This window comes from Mustela erminea, chromosome 10 (genome assembly GCF_009829155.1).
Source record: "Mustela erminea isolate mMusErm1 chromosome 10, mMusErm1.Pri, whole genome shotgun sequence".
Lineage (NCBI taxonomy): Eukaryota > Metazoa > Chordata > Mammalia > Carnivora > Mustelidae > Mustela > Mustela erminea.
In genome coordinates this window covers 104,175,502-104,198,196 of record NC_045623.1, presented here as the reverse complement: position 1 = coordinate 104,198,196, position 22,695 = coordinate 104,175,502, and the positions used below count along the sequence as shown (strand labels likewise).

The 22,695-nt window shown below is 55.2% G+C and overlaps 1 protein-coding gene across 5 annotated transcripts in view; it reads right to left on the bottom strand.

Moving 5' to 3' along the window:
* Nucleotides 1-963: 963 nt before the first annotated feature.
* RERE (arginine-glutamic acid dipeptide repeats) overlaps nt 964-22,695 on the bottom strand; it is a 425,011-nt gene continuing 403,279 nt past the window's right edge. For 4 of the 5 annotated variants that reach the window (XM_032360657.1, XM_032360660.1, XM_032360658.1 and 1 more), the window contains 11 exons: nt 13,136-13,298; nt 12,090-12,182; nt 11,485-11,684; nt 10,147-10,308; nt 9,538-9,651; nt 7,930-9,260; nt 7,599-7,821; nt 6,575-7,298; nt 4,651-4,797; nt 3,952-4,132; nt 964-3,609 (listed from right to left, as the gene is read on the bottom strand). In XM_032360657.1, coding sequence (XP_032216548.1) covers nt 3,576-3,609; nt 3,952-4,132; nt 4,651-4,797; nt 6,575-7,298; nt 7,599-7,821; nt 7,930-9,260; nt 9,538-9,651; nt 10,147-10,308; nt 11,485-11,684; nt 12,090-12,182; nt 13,136-13,298 — 3,372 coding nt within the window. In that variant the 3' untranslated portion in view covers nt 964-3,575. The remainder of the gene's footprint in view (nt 3,610-3,951; nt 4,133-4,650; nt 4,798-6,574; nt 7,299-7,598; nt 7,822-7,929; nt 9,261-9,537; nt 9,652-10,146; nt 10,309-11,484; nt 11,685-12,089; nt 12,183-13,135; nt 13,299-22,695) is intronic. The other variant, XM_032360659.1, reaches the window with a different exon arrangement.

Below are 22,695 nucleotides of genomic sequence, written 5' to 3'. Positions count from 1 at the left end.
CAGACCCCTCAACCAATCCCCCCGACCACCCAAGTTGCTGAGCAGGTTGCCTGCCGTCAGAGAACAGACCTGCCTCTAGGGCCGTCAGTGGGTATGCCCCCTCAGGGTCCTCTGCTTGGCAGAACTGTCCCGCCCTCAACTAGGCAGTGACATGAGCCACTCCCCAAGCCTTTGCCACCACCAGGCAGTCAGCCCCATTGGAAGGCAGTTCATCAACAGGGTCGCTCTTGCTCCGTCTCCCAGGGCATCTGGAAGCCCATACTCCAGACGGAAAGGTGATAGTCTTGCAGTGATAGTCTTGAAACTTTAGGAAAAAGCCCTTGACAGTCTCCGAAAGCTGAGCCGGAATCCGTTCCGATGCCTGCTTCCCCCCACGGCCACATCCACACCCTCCCAGCCATCAGCTGCCTCGCTCCGCTCTCGGGCGCTAGACTGCATCGGGACACTGGAGGGCAGCTCTGAGGGTGGGCTGACGCGCTGGCAGGGCAGAGAGGGGATGGCTGGAGGAGGCCACTGCACCGGTGGTTAGCTTCAGACCTGTCCTCCAAGCAGGGAAGGAGCTGTATGCCCATTCACCGTAGAGGGTCACAAATTAGAAGTGTGGGCAAGTGGCAGGGGGAGAAAGAGATCTGAGTGAGGAGAGATGTCCCCGGCGCTAGTGTCCTCCTCCCCCAGGCCCGTTCTGCTGCGTGGGTATGCTCACTGCGGGCGCCGACAATCTCCAACCGGAGGTCGGAGCACTCCTGAGAGCACTGAGAGAAACCCTTCCTACCAGACACGGCAGAGAATCATCTTTCTGGAAGCCGCTTTGGAGGGTAGGCAAACATTGAGCCGGAAACAGCAGAGACCCCAACTCTCCCCTCTGCCCCATCCCCAGCCTGGGGGACCTAGGCAGGGGCAGCTGCCAAGATCTCCCCCCCGCCCCAGGAATGAGACACAGGCCACTGGTCCGCACCCAGCTGCTGCGGTGTAGCTTGGTTTTATTTATGTCCACAAATATCTCAAAAAAATTACAAAATACTCAAATGGAGAGAACACAGAAGTCACGATTTCTGGGTGTCTACTCTTTTACACTGTGTTATCTCATGGCAAACTACTCATATATACATTTAGCTTCAAGATATATATAAACGTCGCGAACCAGAATGTACACTCCGCTCTGCTGCCACAGCGAAGCGTGAAGATCAATCCCAACAACATTCGACAAGACGCGTACAGGACACGGAGAAGCCAAACCAAACTTCAAACAAAAGGAAGGAAAATCCAAAAGGAAACCAAGGGGTCGGGCTTCAAAGACACCGTGAAGGTCTGGGGCCTCCTGAACACACCGTAGCTGACCCAGTGAGGGTCTCGGGTCGAAGGTTCTCAAACGGCGGAATCTCGGTGCTTCACCTTGGGATGTGGGGGAGAACCGAAACCTAACGAGAAAACACCTTCAGACAGTCTTCAAGTAGAGACCGGCAAGTACTTCACTCTGTCTCTTCTTTGGAAAAATGGGTGACACAGAGAGGCGGTCAGGAAGGTCTGAGTGGCAGGCACCGTGTTCCACCGAAAGGAAAACAAAGATGCGGAGGAGGTGGGGGCCTCGGGCCGGCCCTGCCCCCGGAGGAAACAAGCGCCTCCGGCCCGCGCACACCGGGTCTGGGCACACAGGGCTCCTTTGAGCTTGCCTCCCTCTAAGGAGCTGAAGTTAAGGCAGAAATGGAACGGGAGAAAATGGAAGAGGAAAACGACAAACATTTCCAGAATATTCCCAGCAGACAAAACAATCCTGTCTGTCCCAACTGAAACCAAACAGTTTAAGTAGAAACTGGAAATGCCCCCGATGCAGGTTTGAGTCCAGAACCCGAAATCTGCCTGCTGGCTTCTGGGTCAACGCGCCAGCCTCTGGCGCGTCTAACCCCTGAACTGAGCTCCAGTCCTGGCCACACCCCACACCCCACACCCCCGAGCCCCGGGCGCTCTGTCTTGTCGGGCAGTTCTCCGCTGGGACTACCACACGCAATGGCAGAAGCAGCCCTCAAGAGTCTGAAGAGGGAGGAACAGAGAAGATTGCACCCAGATGGCAGGCCGAATCCCCGGGTGCAGACATCCCCGGGTCCCCCGCCCTGGAGAAAGCACACCATGCCCGCGACTCAGAAAGGAGAGGTGGGCGCTCCGCAGACCGGCCGGAGCCCTCGGGCCGGCAGCTGCCAGGTGGAAGGAAGCCTGCCTCCTCATCCCACGCCGGCGGCTGCGACTCCTGCTCCTGCCCCCAGGAGGAACGGTGGGACTCAACATGGTGTCCCCATGTGATGTGGGTCACCGTGCATGGACCGCCTCCTGGGGGAGGTGCGCAGGCCGCCACCCACAACTGTGCCAACTCCGAGGCCTCCAGCTGCATGGCCAGAGGACCTGGCCTCCCCACAGGAGGACCCTAATGATGACACACACAGGGCAGGGTTTTTTCTCAGATTCCTTTGGCAAGCGTGTGTGAGGAGTTCTTTGCAGGGAATCGTGTTTTCTTGAATTTTCTAGAATGTTTATGAAATTGTCAGAGTATTTAAAAAGGCAGTTCATCCAGAACAACCAAACGTGTGTGCACAGAAACCTATAAGGGATTCTACAATCAGACACACAGAAACATGTGCTTTCTATCCTGCAGAGACAGAACAAGGTGGACACTTAACTCCTGCACTCCTGGGACAAAAGAAGAACGGTTTCATCTAACAGATACCTGCACTTCTGGCAAAGCCCAAGCTAGAATCAGACGGAAGTGACAATCAAGGCAGCAAAACAAAGCAACGGTCTGTCACACCGTCCCTGCAGACCCCCGGGTGCTCCCTGCTGCGACGGCACCACGTCCCAAGCCTCTGCCCGTTTGCAATTAGTAACGCCCATCTGTTCCCTTTAATTAAAGGGATAATTATATATAACTTTTTATTAAAAAATCAACTCTGTATTCTGTCAATAGCTGGTAGGAATTCACAATTAGTGACATGGCTGGAAAAAATAGATCAGAATAGTTTGTGGAAGAAAAAAAATGCCATTCTAAAATTATTTATTTACAGACATAAAAAGCCATGCTGCAGAACTTTCTCAAATTATGAAGATCTCCTACAATGTATTAAAATAAAAGTTTTTTTTAAAAATTATAGCTCTTGGATTCCAAACTCATATGCCACCTATCTGCAAACCTCGTGGGTTCTGGAACACACGTAACTGAGTGTGTCTGCACGCACAGTGAAGGGTGTGTACTGGATTCTAGCACCTACCAAGAAATCAAGGAAGGAAAAGAAAACTAAAGCCAAACCCCAAGATTGCAGGGAAAGTTTTCTGAATGTTCAGTCCAGTCCAGGACTCACTAAGTTTCTGGGGGACTGTCATGCAGGAGCACCCAAACCAGTCTCGAGGAATCCTCTCTACAAACAAACACTATTATGCTGATAACATTTTTAGTTGTGGGGTTTTTAAATATATAAAGAAATCTTTAGAAGATATTCTTTTTGCTTTTGTAGCTCATATTGTATGTAAAAAGTCCTGTTTCTCCCCCCAAGAATTGGGGTTTCCACAGCCAGCGCTAACAAATAAATAACTTATAACTGCTTGTCACCTTCTTTCTTCAGTCGACTAGAAAGCAAACAGAAAGAGAAAGTATTCAGCACCAAGCCCAGGCAGGTGGGTAGGCGTGCATGACAACCCTCCTCTGCCCCTCCCTCCCACCAAGATGGCTCTGTCCGAGTCCCCAGAGACCAGAGGCCAGAGGCCTGGGCCCGCAGAGCCACTGGGAGGGGGTCTGGCACTTGCTGATACGGAAGGAGCGCCGTGGGCACCGCCAGGAGGGGTGATGGTTAGGCTGGGCCGGCGGCCCCCAGGTGGGGTATGTGGGAGCCCCCAGGTGGGGCATGAGGGAGCCTGGGCTCAGACGGAGAGCACCCCCCACCCCACCGCGCCGGCCCCTCCCCACCTCACCTGTAATAGTCCTCCTGACTTGGTAGGTGGCCGCCATGCATGTGGGGGTGTCCGTGCAGCCACTGCTGCTCCATGGCCAGTCTCTGCAGCTCTGCTGACTGGGCGTGCATGGCCTGCAGCTGGTGGGCTGCAGACATGGGGGGTGGGATGGCCCCGGGCAGGTCTCGGGGATAGGGGGTACCTGCCAAACACAGAAGAGCCTTCGATCCAGAAAGGCCACGGAGGTGGCCAGGGAGCGAGGGGGCCAGCAAGGCTGTCAGGTCAGGAGCCAGGCTCCTGAGGGGAGGAGCGAGGGACCTGTGCAGCAGAGCCCCCCCACCCCCGACCCGAGAGAGAGAGAGGAGGCCCAAAGCGCCCCCCCACCCGGATCCCTGATCCTGGGGGCGGAGGGGAGGAGAAGACGGAATATACACCCCCTGGTCCTCAAGGTTTCAGGACTCAGCCTCTCACTGCTTCAGGAGCCCCACCCCGAGCCCTCAGCTGGGCTCCAGTGCCTCCGTCCCTCCTTCATCACACTGTCCTTGTCCCGGCTCTGGGGGCGCCCTTACACTGCCCCACCCCAGCTCTCCGGGCTGGGTCTGCCTGCCTGGCTCCCAGGAGGTGATCTGTTGAATAGGCGGACGAATGACTGACCGAAGGGGACATCAGACACCCACCCAGCTCTCACACTGCCCCCTCCTCCCCCAGGCGCGTTCTTACCAAAAACTGGATGACGAAGCATCTCGTGCTCATGGGGGGGCTGTCCAAGCAGAGGGTTGGGGAGAGTGCCGGGGGGGTAGGGAAAGCGAGCCAGGTGAGGACCAGCGGTCAGGGGGTCAACCAGTGGGTGCACTGGGCCTGCTGAGCCTGGAAGAGAGGCAGAAGTCCAGATTGCAGGCGGAGCAGGGCTCTGGGGCTCCCTCCCTGTCCGCCCTCCTCGGCCGTAATTACCAGTGACCTCCTCCTCAACCACAGCCAGCTCCTGGCCACCAGGGCCACCAAGTGCTGACCCAGAGTGGCTGCCCCCTCCCCAACTTGCAGCAAAGTTCCAGAACGTAACACGGAGATAAACTGACACATGATATTCTCTGCTCTTTCCCGAGCACCCCTAAGGCAGTCTCCCCCACACTGTTTTATTGAGGGCTATGCTCATCAGAGCCTACTTGGCCAAACACCTGAGGCCTGCCGTGCACCTGCCAGGTCTGCAGGGGACCCGGGGTCACTCTAGTCGTGCTACAGCCAGCTTGTCTCACCCCAGCTGTCGGCTGGACTGGCAACACTGCCCAGAGCCTCCTCCCTGGCCCTTCACCCACAGAACCCACAGGGGTCAGCAGAGTGGGAGCGGCCAGATGCCCTGTGCTGTGAGCAGGGAGGCGGCTCACTAAGCCCCACTTTCTCCTCCCAGGCCCGGGGCCCCTTTGCCTTGTCAAGCCTGCTCCACAGTTACCTTCTTGACCAGGCATTCTCGTGGCTTTCTCACAGCAGCCTTGCTCCCAGCTCCCGGTTCCCTCCCCCGGTTAGCTGTCCTCCAGAACCCTGACTGCTCTCCACACCCCGAGATGCACTGGCTGACTGCCTCTGCGTTGGGACGCAAAAGCAGACAGGCTTGTTGTCAGCATCTAAAACTGTGCCGGACGTAGCCCAGGTGCTCTGTGACTATCTGTCAAGTGGATGAATGTCGTATGGACGGATGACCGCCTCCTCTCAAATAGCTGGTTGAGACACACCCACTGGTGACACCAGGGCTCAGACGGCCCATGCCGGGTGGCCTCAAGGCTCCAGGTGTCAGGACTGTAGAGTGAAAAGTGACAGCTCCCAGGCTTCTCCAGAACCATCTGCCTGAACAGAGTCCAGGCTCCCGAGTCGGGGCTGGGTATGCAGAGAGCCAGGGGTCGCCCTAGCAGTCACCCTCCTCCTCAGCATGGGGGCAGGTCTGCCCACTCAGAAGTCCTACATGTGGGCTGTGCCCTGTGGACGCCATGGCAGGCCTTGGGTGCAGGGCACAGGTCGAGCTCCTCCCGCCCCATCCAGCAGGTCTGCAGAGCTGTAGACGGAGCAGGCACTCCGGCTGTGCCGGTCTCTGCCTTCGGCCCAGCTGGCCAGTTGGCAGACCTTTGGGAGCTCATTCCCAGAGTGGAGAGCACTGGGTGGCCCTCACCAGATGAGCCAGGAAAAGCCCAGGCTCTGTACCCCAAGAGGGAACAGGAGGGCTGTTCTTTAAGTTCTCACTGAAAGATACCCCAGGGCCTCCGCCTGGGCTCCAACGCCCTTGCCCCCCTCCTCAGGCCCCAGCTCCTGCCGTTAACGGGACTCAGTGAGCACAGGTCGCTTCCCACTCTCCCTGGCATGGAAGCCCAGGGCCAAAAACCCCAGCTTCCTCCAGGAGACCAGAAGCAAAGGGCCCCAGGGTGACTCAGCGTTCTGGAGAACTGAGGGGCTGGGCGGAGGCGAAGGCTGCGGGGGAGGGAGGCGGCGAGAGGACCCTGCACCGAGGCCGACTGCCCCCAGCTCCGGCAGGAAGGAAGGATTCCTTTCGGAAAGAACTGCCTCTGCGTGCGGACAGCGGCTCCATCTCTGGCCTGCGCCCTGTCACCCCAGAACTCAACCCACAGCGCCCTCCCAGCCCAGCCCCAGGGGCACCCACCTTGGTGGAGGGGGTCCTGCTGGTGGAGGTGGAGGTGCGAGTGGATGTGGGAGTGCTGGTGGTGGTGCGGAGTCACGTTGAACATCTGCAGGCGGGCCAGAGGGTCGCTGGTCAGCGACGCCATGCGCTCTGCGTGGATCCGCTCGGCCGCCAGTCTATCAGGGTAGCTCATCTCGGGCCGCAGCTGGGGGCCCGCCAGGGCCAGTCTCTCCCTCTCCAGGGGGTTCAGGCCCGGGTGGAAAGAAGCGAAAGGGTGGGGGCCCGCCGTGGGGGGGATGGTGAGGGCGCTGTGCCGGGCGAAGTGCTCCATGGGGTTGGTGGCTGGGTGCAAGGGGTCCAGCTCCGGGGGCTTCACCTCGAAGCCTGGCTTCATCCTCTCCCGCAGCTCCCGCTCCCGGATCTCCCGCTCCCGGATCTCCCGCTCCCGGAGCTCCCGCTCCCGGATGGTGGGGTCCACATTGTAGAGGCCGGGCATGTGGTAGGCCAGCAGAGGGTCAGTGGGGTTGAGGGGCATGTAGAAGGGGTGGTTGCGGTTGGTGGGTGACATGACGTGAGGCCGAGCGTACTCGCTCAGAGTCCGAAGGGCAGGCGTGTCGGGCCCGATATACGGAGGCACCGCGGCAATGGTGGTTGGTGGCGGCTCGAAGGATGGCCGCAGGTGGCCGGGACCACTGAGCTGGGGGTCGCTGAGGCGGCCTTCGTGGGCCGAGCCGGACGCCTTCTGCTGAAGGAAGGGAAGGCTGTGAGGGGCAGGCACTCACTCTGCAGAGCCGCGCCCAGCCCTGCTGCTCTCCCGCACCCGCCAGCCAAGGTGGTCCGCCCGCCCCAACACGAGCAAGCCCCGACCACAGCCGGGGACAAGCTCGGGCCGCGAGGACACGGTCCAGCCCCTGCTGAACGGTCTGCTTTGTGCCGGCAGCTTCCCTCGTGCCCTGGATGGGGCTGGGCTGTGCACCGGAGAAAGGGAGCCGCAGAGCAGAGCTGGGGCGGGACCCCCCCGTGGCCTGGTGGCTCCCCGACTCACGGCTGATCTCTCCGCCTCCCGCTCCCGCTCCCGCTCCCGCTCGCGCTCTTTCTCCTTCTCCTTCTCGCGCTCCCGCTCCTCTCGTGCTTTCTGCTCAGCCTCCCGTTTGGCCTTTTCGATGGCCTCCTCCCTCTTCTTGGCCAGTTTGGATCCCGCCAGAGGCATGAAATACAGGTCTGTCCGCGCACACGAGTTGTAACCACGGTCCAGATGTTTGTAGAACCTAAAGAAGGCCACATCTCTCGCTGGGGCCCTGCCAAGGCCTCCGCCTGCCCCAGCTGCCCAGCCTGTCCCTGCCCTGGCTGTGCCCGCATTCCTGGGAAGCTAGTACCTGGCGGACTGGCTGGCATGGCTGGGGGTGTCCACGACAGTGGGCTCGGGGGACGGGCTCCTTGGCGGGGGAGGCGGGCTCTCGGGCTCCTCAGCATCATCCAGAGCCTCTTCCTTGATCTGAACGGTGGGGAGTGGGCAGGCTGCCCCCCCGGGGCCGCTGCCTCCTGAAGACACAGCAGCAGAGCAGGGCGGCTGGGCCGAGGGGCCAGGTCCCGCAGGAGGGGTGGCGGTGGAGGAGCAGGTCGGAGGGGTGATGGAAGGAGGTCCCCCGGGGACAAAGGGGTGCTGGGCAAATGGGGGCTGGGGGGGCACCTGGTGGAGGCCCGCTGGGGGGTGAGTGGCAGCAGCAGGCGGCAGGCTCTGGCTCTGGGTCAGCACCGGGGGCTGTGCAGGGGAGGAGGGCAGGGGCTGGCTCTGAGGCATGAGCTGCAGGGGAGGGGGATGGGCTGAGGGGGGATGGTGCGTGGACAGGGAGCTCAGAGGCTTCAGTGCTGGAGGGGGTGGGAGGTTGGCATTCATGGAGAAGGGCGAGGGCCCTGAGAGGTGAGGTGGGTGCTTGTGGGCTTGGGGGGCCGGCAGCTGGGGGATGGGCGTGGTGGGTGGGGGCTTGATGTGGGGCATAGCCAAGGGGGCCGGTGGCAGAGGTTGCTCCCGTGGGGGCTGCTGGGGCTGCAGGGCTGACTGCGAGGCTGTGGGCTGCAGGGAGGCATGAGGAAGAGCAGATGCTTGAGAGGCCTGGGGAGGGAGGCCAAAGGGCTGAGGGGGGCCTGGGTGCTGCAGCAGGGGCCCGGCCTGGAGGCTGTGAGGGCCACCTGGGCCCTGACTATGCAGCGGGGGCTGGCTGTGAGGTGGGGCAGAGGTCTGGCCAGCTGTCACGGTCAGAGGCTGGAGCGGGGGGTGCGGTGAGGGCAGCCGCTGTGGGTGCAGGGCAGGTGCCTGCTGGATATGAGCATGGGGAGCAGAAGCCACCGGAGCCTGTGGCTGGCTAGGGGGCTGGGAGGCTGAGGGCGAGCCCTGTGGAGGGCCTGCGGTGGCAGAGGGCGTGGGCCCTGGTGTGGGGAGCTGCGGGGCTCCCGGTGGGACAGTGGAGGGAACTGGAGGGGCCGCACTGGGGGCCCCTTGCAAGGCTGGGGGCTGGGCCTGCAGCATCTGCTGCTGGGCCGAAGAGTCTGAGTCGCTCTCGTTGTCCTGGGGGCTGGGGATGCTGGGGGACGTGCTGCGATTGTCCTGGTCGATGTCTTTGGGGTCACTGCTGCCCTCATCGTTGACACTGCGGCTGTCCGAACTCTCTCCCTCGCCTTCTGATGGCGAGTTGGGCCGGCTGATCTCCTAGGGCCAGAGATGGGAAGGATGGCTCTAGGACAGCAAAGGCTCTCACTGCCCTGCGGTGCTAGCGCCTGGCACACAACACAGGTCTGTGCACACAAGGTGGCAAGCCTGCCCCCAGGGAGCATAGGTACCCTCTGACCCGGCCACTCTCGGAAACCACTCTAGTCTCTCCCTAGGAGACGGGGCACTGCTAGGCCCCAGGGAGATCTGGGCTCAAGGCCTCTCAAGGGATGTTAGCTGCCAGCTACAGTCCCAGTGGCTCAGCTGCGCATCTCACCTGGGTTTTCGTCTTCTTGGAGCTGGTCCTGTCAGCTTCCTCTGTATCAGAGGCCGCCTTCTCCCGCTGGCGCTTGCTGCTCTTAAGGGGCGATGAGGCTTCCTCCTTCACCTTCTGCAGTGGGAAAGCCCAAGAGGGGCATCAGGACAAAAGAGGATGTCCCATCAGCCCCAAGGGGTAAATGATAATGGTTCGCTGACACATTGCTCTGGAATTCGGAGCTCCATCTCCAGAAGCAAGAATGTTCTGGAAGGGACTAGTTGAGGTCAGGAGAAACAAGTACCTGGGGGTGGAAATAATTTGGCTTTAGGGGGAAGGGACCTTTCCAATCACACCTTATCCTTTGCCCCTGAGGCCTTGGGAAACTCAAGGCAGAGACAGTCCTCAAAGGTCAGTGCTGGGACCTGCAATGGACCCCGTTTCTCCAGACCCTAGACCCTAAGCCGCAATCTGTAGCCCTAGTCTAGGGCAATGCTGATGCCCAGGGAGGCTCCAGGAACGACCTGCAGCCCCATAGCTGAGGAATCTGAACATCAACCCCAGCAACCTGGGCTTTAATGAGAGGGCAGGGCCGAGCTGGCCCAATGTCCTGGGGGATGGGCACCTCACCTTGGCTGACTTCTTCACGGTCTCTGCTTTGCTATCGTTGCTGGAGGTGCTGGCAGCGCTGGGTGAGTTCCGGCCACTGGAGCGGATGTCTTCATTGATGGGTGAGGCGCGACCATCAGGGCTGGCTGGCTGCTTCTTCCGACCACTGCGCAGTGTAGACATCTGCCCACCCAAATCGGAGGCTGGTGAGACTAGAGCCCAGCACACACACAGCATCCCCAGGAACAGAACCTGCCACCAGCACGATGGCAGACCCCAGGCTCTGGTGAGCAACAGGCGCCTCTGGCTGCCCCCTTGCTGTGTGGGGGTCAATATGGAACTAAGGGAGGGGGGCTGAATGGGTGGGTTCACATGAAAAGACAGCAATCCCTAAACCCAAAGCATCCCTCTCCGGCGATGGTCCTGGCTGTGGGGCAGAAACAAGCTAGATCTTCTAAGGGGGCAGAAGTCCACGAGGGCCTCTACTCTGCCAAGTTCTCCAGAATGATCACATACTCTGCTTCATATCACCTCGCTCTGTTCATTCCACAGAACTGCCCACTTCCTCACCCAAACCAAACCAAACACCTGCCGATTTTGTCTGATAGTATGACCCAAAGGGAGAAGGTGTCAAATAACATAGCTCAGCTCCTAAAACCACCAAGCACTTGAGCACGTTTCTGCAAAGCCATGACACGCAGAAGAGACGGGGGGACAATGATTCATATCAGTCCATCTGCCAGGCAGCCTGGGCACCAGCAGCCTTGACAAGATGGCAGGGTCAGAGGAAGGTGGACAGTGCCATCTACATGCCTACAAGAGTCACTGGGGAGACCAGTTACAGGGAAGACCCTTGGGCATCCCCAACTCCCAAGCTGGGAAAACCCTTGTTCCCAAAGGTCCCTGCTGCCACATTTCCAACCTGGAAAACAGAATCTCTATACAAGTGAGAAGAAAAATGTGCCAGAAGTTTTGAAAACTGAATCAAATATTGTGGGGGGAGAAAAAAGAGCAAGCTCCTGCAAGTTTTAAGTAGACAAGAGATGCCACACTACAGGTGGTGGGCCCAGGGGCCAGAGGAAAGTTGGGGGACTCGGAGAGCCCGCGCTGAACAAGACACTGATGAGTTCTCTGTGAAAGTAAGCTCAGGACGTGCGCCCCACTGACAGCGCAAGGGAGGGAGAGGGCAGAGGCTCTTTCCGGACCCGCAGACAAAACTAGTAATACCTTCGAGCCAAGCACTCCTTAAAGGAGGATGGTTCTCTACCTGAAACCAATCGCTTCCCAGCCTCCCGGGAGGCACAAGCCCCAGCATCCTAGTAACCTGAAGTGGCCGGGTCATCTGCCCTGGGGACTCACCGAGCCACGACTGCGCCGCGTCCTCATGCTATGCTTCCCACTGAGCCCATCCTCTTCCTCTTTGACAGGTTTGAACATGAATGGGGGAGGGTCCACGGGCTTCTCAATGGGCGGGAGCTCGCCGTATTTCTTGAAGTGGATGCGGCAGTCTGTACACAATAGGATGTTCTCCCGGCCCCCGTGGTGCCAGTCTTTGGAGGCTGCAGTAGGGCAGATGGGTGCAGGTGAGGGCCCTTCTGTGGCCTCAGGCAGATGCCCGTCACTTGCTTGGCTGCTGCTTGCTCTCTCCCAGGGTGGGAGAGGATTTCAGGAATATCCGTTCCCTCCCAGTTCTCACGGTGCCCAAGAGGAGCTGAAAGCAGGCTTCCCAGAAACACAGGTACCCCCCGCCCCCCCAACCACGCTGACTATAAACGGGGGAGGGACAAAAGCTACAGATTTCTGCTTTCTCAGGTAACCCTGAAGCACAATGCAAATGTCAGGCCAGTGACACTCTGGCAGGTCTTTAACTAGATTCATGAAATGTTCAGAACATGAACGTGCCTGAGCCTGGCCTGTCTCAGTGAATGCTCCCAACACTCCCCGCCCCCCCGATCCCCACTTACTGGTGGTAAAGCAGTGGCGGCAGGCGTACCCCTTCAATTCCTGCTCGCTGTCCTCACTGTCAAAGTCATCCTCGCTGGCTGAACTCAGGTCCACTGGGCATGGCAGGAATACAACAGGGGTGGGGGAGACACCATCATGCTTGGCCAAGACCAGGACCACCTGTGACCTGTGGCCTGCCCAGGATCCAAGCCACCAGTCAGAGCGGCATGGAAGGCTGAGGTGGGGCAGTGTTCACGAAGGACCACTCTGAATTCCTCAGGGCCAGTGAACAGAACGAAGAACTCATATGAAGGGTGGTACCCAAGGGTCTGCCCTACCCTATATTTGGAGACTGATGTCACATCTGAATCCTGATGTGGCAAACACTGATGCCCACAACTGGGAATGGGGGCAGCGAAGCACAACCATACGAATTCCCTGACACATCCAGGCATCCTGAGGAGCTCCCTCCCCACCGAGTCCTACACCAACCCCTACAACCCCAGCACCAGTGGACTAGTTCCTGTTTGCATGTGCAACATAAGCAACCCGCAGGCTGAGTGCCCCGGGCCAGGACAGAACCGCAAGGCCCACTGCTGTTTGCGGACAGCTAGGAAGACTTAGGAAGGTATCATATTACACTGCACATCATACTGGGACCAAGAGGAGGGTCTTGATAAAGCAGGAGGAAAAAGAAGGAAGTGTTAATCTGATCTTATTCCTAACACAATACCAACAGAACTCAAACTCTTCCACTAAGTGGACAACCTCTGAAGTTACTGAAAACACCCCAAGACAGGGTCAAGCCTTACATTTTCATAAAAAATTAAAATGATGTTGAGATTATTTTAAAAATATAAATGCATGAATAATTACTGAAACTCTCCTACCAAATCCCCAAGTCAGCGCTCACCCGGTGCAGGCTCTGCTATGTCCCTCACACTATGCTGCATAGTAGGCAGCACACACTGCTGTCCCCAACCTGTACCCTGACAGGGGTGCCTGTGTGGGCAGGCCCAGAGAGGGGGCAAGGCGCTGCGGCTCGTGGGTGAAGACCCTCACTTACGGAACTCGCTGGAGGGGGGTCTGGAAGGCGTGCTGACGGGTGTGGACGCCGTGCGGGTCTTGATCCTCCTGAACACGGCCTGCCTGCGGTGCCTTCGATGGGCCCTGGAGCTGGCTGCCTCAGGGGTTTTCTTCCAGTAGTAATAGAAGGTGATCAGCTCCCCCTGCAGGAGAGAAGCCTGGCTTCAGAGGGGCTTTCCTTCTCCAGGTCACCCAGTCTGCCCGCCCTCTGCCACCAGGAGCAGGAGCTGGTTCCTAACAGCTGTGCTGGAGATGAGGACAAAGGACAATCGTGAGAGGAATGGTGCTTGCTCTAGGCACACCTGTGAGCTGCCCACTAACTGGCGAAATGGGATGTTCCCCTCAGCCCAGCAGAGCAGAATTTCTAGATCTCAAGAACATTCGTTCATTCAACAAGTACCTGCTGAGCGCCTACCATGTGCCAGATGCCATGGAGAAAAACCAATGAACAATCGAAAAGAAGGAAAATGCTTGCCTTCCAACAGAGTGTATGTACAGATGTCTTCTTCACAGCATTCCACTGAAATCACACAGGTATGACTAGGAAATGCCTGGCCACTTAGGTTATTCCAGGAACAAGAAAAGGAAAAAACTGAGATGGTGGCGAGCTGGGGTTAGGAAAAACAGAGAGCCCAGATCCAGGAAAACTGCTCCACAGCCTCTACCCCAATCTGAGTGCGCACATCGGGACAAGCTAACACAGCGTCCTGAAGGTGAAGACTGAGGCCTGACAATGGAAGGCCCTGAGGGACAGACACCGTGGTGCTGATGCAGAGGGGCAGTGCTGTATGTCACAAGGCCAGCCTTTAGGGCAGAAGGAGCTATTCTTTCCATGGCCCAGCAGAAAGGAAGGCAAGAAATCCAAGAACGAACGAACAAAAGAAAGGAAGGAAGGAAGGAAGGAAGGAAGGAAGGAAGGAAGGAAGAAAGGAAGGAAGAAATATAGCAAGGGGGTATGAGCCCAAATGCAACTTTGAGACCCAGCCCCTCCTCCAGCTCTGCGCTCAGCGGGGAGTCTGTCTGAAATTCTCTCCCTCTGCCACGGTCCCCCATGCATCCACGTGTGTGCTCTCTCTTTAAAACAAATAAATAAACCTTTATAGGAGAGGGGTTTTTTGCCCCCCACCCCAGGAGCCCAGCAGACACACCACACACACCAACAGGAGAATGGCATGTTCTGCTAAGCCTGGTTGACACAACATCAATTGCTTAAAACGAAGATCCCAAGATAAAGTATCTTTACCAGGAATTAAAAAAGACAGAAAGGGGTGCCTGGGTGGCTCAGTGGGTTAAGCCTTCGGCTCAGGTCATGATCTCAGGGTCCTGGGATCAAGCCCCACATCGGGCTCTCTGCTCTGCAGGGCCTGCTTCCCCTCCCCCACCCCTGCCTGCCTGCCTCTCTGCCTACTTGTGATCTCTCTCTTTCTCTCTCTCTGTGTCAAATAAATAAATAAATCTTTAAAAATAAAATAAATAAAAAAGACCAAAAAACCCCACTTAAAACAGCAAAAGTGTGTAATTCACATTGATTTTCTCTAACTGAATCAATCTTGTGGACAATCAATTAGTGTGGCTGACTACTGTATCCTGGGAAGCCCCCCTGTGGGAACCTCGTACCCCCAGGTGGGAGCCAGGTGGCCAGAGCACCGCATTGCCTCATGGAAGGGAAGGCTCAGTGCCCTGTGAAGGGAGGAGCCAAGAGAGACATGAAGCTTCTGTTCTCCGGTGACCTGGGATCTGGCTGCAAAGACCAGTGCCAGTGAGACGGCGGTGGACAAATAGCACAGACGCCATGCGACAGACAGACGCTGGTGATGGCTAGAGCCTTAGAATGATGAGAAGTGAGTTTGTAGAGAAGTGGACAGATTTTAAGTGGGGAAATGGCTTTTGCAAAGCAGGTAGCACGTGCGTGTTGAATGTTCACTGCTCAGAGTCGGAGTCTATGCCTGTGCATTTTCTAAGAAGTGGGACCACAGCTGTCGTCAGATCCTTAAAGGAGCCTGTGATCCCAGAGGAGCTTCCGACTGGCTTCCAGAAGCCTACACACACCATGTATCTCTTGGAGCCGTGAGTATGTTTCAGTCTTTCCAAGGGCTACTTAACAGAATGCTAGTGACTGCCAATACCGAACAGATGAAGTATGACCCCAGGCCCAGAAGGCCAGGAGCCGCCACCAGAGAAGAGCCTGCAAACTCACCCCGCCCTTTTCAGATCCACGAGACAGAAACAGTAAGAAGTGACAATGTAGGAATGCCTGCCCTTGGATTTCTGAGCTGTTGGCTATCACGTGCTGTTCTACAAGCGCAGGCTACCCTTGTCCCTGTGGTGACTGAAGCACTCTGAGCCCCTAGGTCATGAACTGAAAACCTCCTGGCTCCTGCCTCTTTCCTTCCTATTTTCCTGACTTGGAAAGTCACTTACCTCTACTGATCTTTTGGTGTCGGCTGGCTAGAGGGAACAAATTCCTAAATCCACTAGGGGATTAAGAGACCTGTGCTGATATAAAACTGATCTGACTCTGGTTTTCCCATGAGAAAATACAGAACAGAAGCCAAGAGAAGTCACTGTCAGCCTTCAACACTTTGTTAAAGTGACATGCTCTATCAGTTCAAAAAGACAACCAGTACAGTAAATCATGGTCCAATCCCAAACCTGGAAGGAAGTGGTACCTCCCACTGCCTCCTCTAGCTGAAGTCATTTTAGGGGCCAGCAGATGAGAGGCCTGGTATGTAGGAGGAAATGTGAAGCTACAGGAGACAGAAGGAATAAAAAATGGGAGAGAAAGTGAGGTGGAAGGCGCTACCAGGGTCTCTGCCAAAATCTCAGCGCCAGCGGGTGGCACTGGCACAGCTGCCCGCACGTCTCCACGCGGCACTAGGCTGCAGCACAGCAGTGCCTCCCGCAGTTACGAGGGACCCGCGCCCCCCTGCTGCCGCCCACAGCCAAAGTGCAGGTACAACTTCTGACTCCCCTAAAACTAAGAGTCTACTGTTTACCAGAAACCTTTCCAATGATATAAGCGGTCGATTAACACATACTGCATATGTTTTATGTATTATTTCTGTATTCTTACAATACAGTAAACTAAAGATAATCATAAAAATTACTAAAAAAATCATAAAAAGGAAAAATATATATACAGTACTGGACGACATAAAATAAATCTGCTTGTAAGTGAGCCTGAGCCATTTAACCTGTGTTGTTTAAGGTCAAAAGTATTTCAATGTCTCAAATAGGAATGTTTGAAAGAGTTTCAAATGGCTTTAAAAGATGGCATAGCTGGCAGATGAAAAGCGGGGAAGCCAGAGTTCACTGAGGCTATGGTACTGGCCCAAAGCGAGATGCCAGACAGAGAAAGGCTCAGGAAAAAAGCATAGGTTCTCAACCTTAACTTCCACTCCTGCACTGTGTACTCCCAGACTGTGTGAGAAAACTAGAAAACAAAAGAAACAAAACAAAGAAACCTAATATTGAAATAATCATCAGCATTTTGTCAGCAATTAAGAAATAAAAGCTTTTAGGGATGCCTGGGTACCTCATGTGGTTACTCGTCTGCCTTCAACGCAGGTTGAATCAGGTTCAATCTCGGGTTCCTGGGAATAAGCCCTGAGTTGGGCTCCCTGCTCAGCGCAGAGTCTGCTTCTCCCTCTGCTCCTCCCCCCAAACTCATGAACTCCTCCGCATGCACTCTCTCAAATTTAAAAAAACAAAAGCAAAACAACAATAACAAAACCTTTTAAACAAGGAAAAGGAGGGGACACCTGGGTGGCTCAATTGGTTAAATGTCTGCGTTTGGCTCAGGTCAGGATCTCAGGGTCCTGGGACGGAGTTCCGCATTGGGCTCCTTGCTTAGCGGGGAGCCTGCTTCTCCCTCTGCCTAGTTACTGCTCCCCTGCCTGTGCTCATTCTCTCACAAAAAAAAGAAAATCTTAAAAACAAAACAAAATAAGGAAAAGGAGTCCAGAGCAGGTTCTATTAGAGGACTACAAAGGATCAAACAACCAAGCCAGAAGGAGTTCCACTACAGGCCTATAAACTAGTTTGGAAAATGAAAACACAAGTTTCAAATATAGGAAGATGGGTAGTGACTAGAACTTTCATACGCTGATGGTGGGACTATAAAATGGTTCAACCACTTTTTAAACTTTGGCAGTTCTTACAAAGCTAAACAAACATCTACCATATGACCCAGCAACTGATCCCACTCCTAGGTGTTTACCCAAAAGAAATAAAAACATATGGTCACACGAAGACTTTCATCCAGATGCTCACAGAAACTTTACTCTTTGCAGACAAAAGCTGGAAACACTCCCACACCCCTCAGGGGGAGAAGGGATAAACGGTCACCGTGCGCCCAACTACTAGGTGCTAGTTGGCAGTAAAAATGCACCAACTGCTGATCAACCTGGTAATAGGGATGAGTCTCAGAACATCACACTGGATAGAAGCAGCCAGATACAAAGGGGTATGGACCGTATGATTCCATTCTAGAAAAGGCAAATCTAAAAAAAAAAAAGAGAGAGAGAGAGAGAGAAGGCAAATCTACAATCCCAAAAAGCAAACGAGTTTGCTGGGACTGCCTAGTCTGGAGGACAAGGAAGTAGAAAACCACCTGCTAAAGAACACGAGGAAACCTTTTGCGTAGAAGGGAGCATCGTACGAACCGATAGTGGTGCTATCTGCATGGAGGCACGGTTATCGAACTCCCTGAACTGTGCCCTTACTGCACGTAACGTGGGTATATTTTTATGGTATAAATGGTGTGCACACCAACTACACATCAGTGAAGTTGACTTAAAAAAATCCAGGCCAGGTTTTATTAGCTGCCTCTCAACCACTGCAATGTCTACGAAGGGATTAAACACTGGAATGGAGCGGATCTAGGAGGATTAGAAACAGCATACTGGTGACTGCATGGGTGGCTAGGTCTTGAGCACAAACAAAAGAACATGTCGGGAAAAGCTTTGGTTCTACAAATAGGGAATGAGGCAGCCAGAGGCCTCACCAGGAACGAAGTCAATTGAACTTTAATCAAACATGCATAGTGTGTGCTGCAGAGACCCGCTGCACATAAATTCAGGGAACAAAAGCTGTTGCAGAAATCAATAGCTTGCTGAAACATTAACACAGGCAATCATTGATCAAAAGGCAGCTCTACAAAGGCAGCCTTGCAAATTAGCTCCCGCCTTTGCTTGCAAGCAAACACAGAGGCAGCAACGTGGACATGAATGGCTGGACCCTATCGTTTTGTTCCCGGGGCTCTCACCCACCGCACAACAAGGCCTCCCAGCCAGCACACCTCACGTCTCCGTGCTATAATTGCACGCAGCACGAGCGACTAAACTGGGTTAGTGCCTGGGCAAAAAAGGAAAGGAGAGGGGGCGAAGTCCTCTCCAATTGACAGCATTATGGGCTGCAGTGCTTGCCAAGAGAAGCGTTTAAACCCACTGGTCTATATTTAGCAGATTCTCTCTCACACACAGCCCCCCCCACCCCAAGCTCTTCGCCTTTCCTTTGGTGTAAGGGGGCAGTGGTGGCTGAAGCCCATGATCTGCTCCTGGGTTTAGGCACCAGCTCCCCACCCTGAGGCAGGATCTCTGCACAGCAGGTCTTCTCCCCAGGCAAATCACTCAGGGGTAGAGAACCAGGACCCATGAAGTTTCTCTGATTTTCCATCAAAATGAAAACATGGGGTGGGGAATGCCAGGCACAGGAGGAGGATGGAGCTAAAGATGCTCAGCCTGCGTTCGATCTGGGTGGGTGGGGGCCGGGACGAGAGAGTCAGGTTGACCAAAGGCTCCAGGCACCAGCAGACAGCTCAATCACGGCCACTCCTGTAATCCAGAAGCTTCTAGGGCTCAGCCACTTGGAATTAGTAGGAGGATTGGTTCCTTCTCTGCGGTCACCATTGTAGTTCTGTGCTTCCTCATGTCGGATTGTGAGTCCATCAAGTTTACTCCACATAAAACATCAGCGCAATGTCCTCCATGCCCGCCCTCCCCACACCATCTAAACTGAAGCAACTGAGTGGGGGTGGGCTCGGGCTGTTCACCACTTACCAAGAGCCTCCTGGTATAAACTCATTTCAGGTAAGTTCTGCTGGCATGGCCGGGCCCAGCTCTGCTTCACCCTGGGTGAACCACAGACTGGCGACACGTTTCGGGGAGCAGGGTAAGCAAGCATCCCACTGCACGTGTGTGCGCAAGAGCAGAAGCGGGGTGGGGCACTACGGTGGCAGCTGGCAGCCTGACCAGGTCTCCCTCCCGTCTTACTAACAGGTCAATCTATCTACAGCCACTCGCTGAGTTAAAACAATGTCCACAAACGTGATTATTATTTAATTTCCCACAGGCACTGCACTGCAAAGGGAGGGGAGCCTGTAACCCCTCCTGCCTGATAAACACACACACACATACAACACACACAATATTTTTAAAGTAAGATAAGCTACATGTCTTGGGACCCTGGGAAGAGGAAGGCACAGAGGCATGAGCCGCGCAGGTGGGCAGCGAGCGAGCAGGCACTGGAAGGCAAGTGTCAAGGGCTTGCCAGGTGAGCAGGGCGAGCACTGCAGCCAAGTCCCCCACCCCCAAGGCTCTCTTACGCCTCAGCCCGCCATCACCTCTAGAAACGAGCTCTCTGAGAGGCTGATACGGAGGCAGGAAAAGGGAGTCAATTATTTTTGTCCCACGGGAGAAACCTAAGGGTACAACCTAGGACTAAGTCCCAATTCTTGTGACGACAACATATTATTCCTGCCACAACCACACAAAAAAGGCATGACATCCAGGGGTGGGGAAGGCGGTGCAGGGGTGGGGGGTATGAGGCAGAAGATGAAGTCTAGTGACCCCAGCATGCAGACCATGGGGTACCTGCAGCCCGCCCTCTACTGTGAGGCCAAGGCAGGCCTCAGTCTTTCGGCAAGAACTCTCTTCCCACACGCTCCTCTCAACTCGGTGGACACAGTCACGCTCCGTTACCTTCCATTCTCACAGTGGTTCTGTGACCAGCGGGAAAAATGGAAAACTGTTGACTTCAGTTATGTCAAGGAAGGCCTTGAGAACCCAGTCCTTGGTCTGTGCGTGGAGGGGCAGGGAGGGAGGGAGGCAGGAAGGACTCTGATCTGGGTCCCTGCACCACAGCGAAGGTCCCCAGTAGAGAAATGCTTCCCCCACTGGGGAGGGGAGCTGCTGCTCACTTTCTCTTCTGCACCAAACCTTCAACAGGCGTCCTCAGAGAAAGGCGGTGGGGTAGAGCAGGGTGGGGGGTGGGGGAGGAGGCCTGGGAAGCCGCTCTCGGATAAAGGCAGTAGAAACAGAGCTTCTCTCCAAAGCTACTTCACAGCTCCTCAAGCCCACATGCCCCGGCTAGCCAATGTGATGGGACAGGGCCCACCGTGTGGGTGAGAAAGTAAGCATTTAGAAGAAATTATGTGAATTCTTTAAGACCTATTATTAACTGTTCTGACGCCAAATAAATATTTCACCATGAATACGCAGAGAGAGTACACTAACTGTTCTCCTCCCAATGCCCTATTCTGCACGCTCAAGTGCAGCTGGTGAGAATCAGGGCATCACTGCCCTGCAAAACCTCTGCTGAAGGAGACCCTTCAGTTTCCATCCGGCCCCTTGGGGGCCGAGGTACAAAGGAGTGTAGAATCCCACCACTTGGCTGGCTGGAATGGAGAAATCTAAAGCTTCCTTTTTCTTTTCATTCTTTCCCTTTTTTTAAGGTGTGTTTTTCCAGAGAGAAGTTCCAGCGAGCAATGAAAAGTTACAGAACAAGGTCCCCAACCCAGCAGGGTTAGGAGGGAGAAGGAAACATGGCACAAAGCTGCTTCTCAGACTTCACTCCCCAACCCGGGGCCCCAAAAGTGGTCATGGTCCCAGGCGAATGTGAATGCGGCTCTGGCTCTGGGAGCGGGTCGGGAGAGCCTGCATGGGCCACATCCCCCAGGAAGCCCTCTAATCGGAGTGCTCTGACCCTGCAGCTGAGCCTGGCCACCCTGACCTCCACGACCACCCCTGCCTGGGAATTACAGCTGCGTTTCTTGGCAAAAACTACTAACTCAGGGCAGTGAAGTAAGGCAGTCAAATTTCCTGGCAGAGACTCCTATGCAAGTCATTCTTTCCTTTCACTCCCTGAGGATTCAAGGGCTGGTGCTGACGGTTGTTCCGAACATCTGAGGTGAGAAGCTGGGCACTGGGCAGAACCACCAGCTATGTTTAGGAACAGCCACCTTTACAGATCTTTTTCCAGCAGGCAACTGGTTGTCTTCCAGCGTCAACTCTGGTAATTAAAGCAGTGCTCTCCTGGGCTCCTTCTTTTGTTAACCAACCGAATGCCCTAATCCCTGAAGGAGCCCGACACCAGTCAGCTGCTCTGCTGCTAATCGTTAACTAGCAACTCTGTGGTCTCAGAGAGCATCTGACAGAATGACGATCTGCTTGAAGGCACACGGTAGGATCACTGCCTTCTTCGTGCAAGAAGCCGCAAGGGCACCTATCTAGCGTGGCCACAAGGGGAAGCCCGAGGGTGAGGCAGCAGCCTGTTTCTAGGCAAGGCAACAGCCCCACCTCCAGCTCCTCTTCTGGGGCAAGGTAAGGGAAAGGGAGGAAGATGATGACTTGGGAAGTGCGTGAAGGTCTCCTGGGCTTAATAGGGTATAAGAAGAGGCCACACTAACATGCCCACAGAGATGTTCCAGAACCTGGCACTCCCCCAACATCTCTTTAAAAAATCCCAGTTGACAGGCAAACTGGGTGGCTCAGTCGGCTGAGCATCCAGCTCTTGGTTTCGGATCAGATCATGATCTCGGGGTCACGGGATCAAGCCTGGGGTTAGGCTCCACACTTGGTGGGGAGCCTGCTTGTGATTCTCTCTCTCCCTCTGCGCTCAACTGACATTCTCTTGCTCTCAAATAAATAAATAAATATTAAAAATGAAATCTTAGTTGAGAGGTTAAATAATTTTTAAAATGATGATTACCACTATTTATACACTGGGGAAGAATGAATAAAGTTTTGTAGGGGTTTTTCTTTTTTGTTGGCGATGGGTTTTTTTTTTTTTTTTTGGTGTTTGTTTTTTTGCCAAAATTGTAATGAGATTTCCTAAACTCTATGTTGCTTTCATTGTTGACCTCAGCCACTTGTGGGTTCTCTCTCTGGTCCTACACCGCCACTCACATGTCCAGACTGGAGGTCCTAGGCTGGCCTGTCCTCTCCCAGAGAGACACGCTCAAGTCTTCCCACAGACCAGCTCTGACCTTGTCACTTTCCGCTGCAAATCAATGAAGGCGCCTCAAGGCCAACAAAACAAAGGTCCAGTTGCTCTGCTGTCTCTCCCAGGACTTTCCCTCTGTCCGAAGAAGACCCTTCTCCCGCGTTGCCCACCTCCCACAGCCCCTGGCTAATGCCAAACGCCGCAGCCAGTTTGCCGTCCCTCAGCGCGTCCCTTCTGCTTGTGGGCCCTGCAAACCCCTCACCACTGTCTCCTCAGTGTCTGTTATCGGAGTCCTCACCACCCTGGGTTCAGGTCACC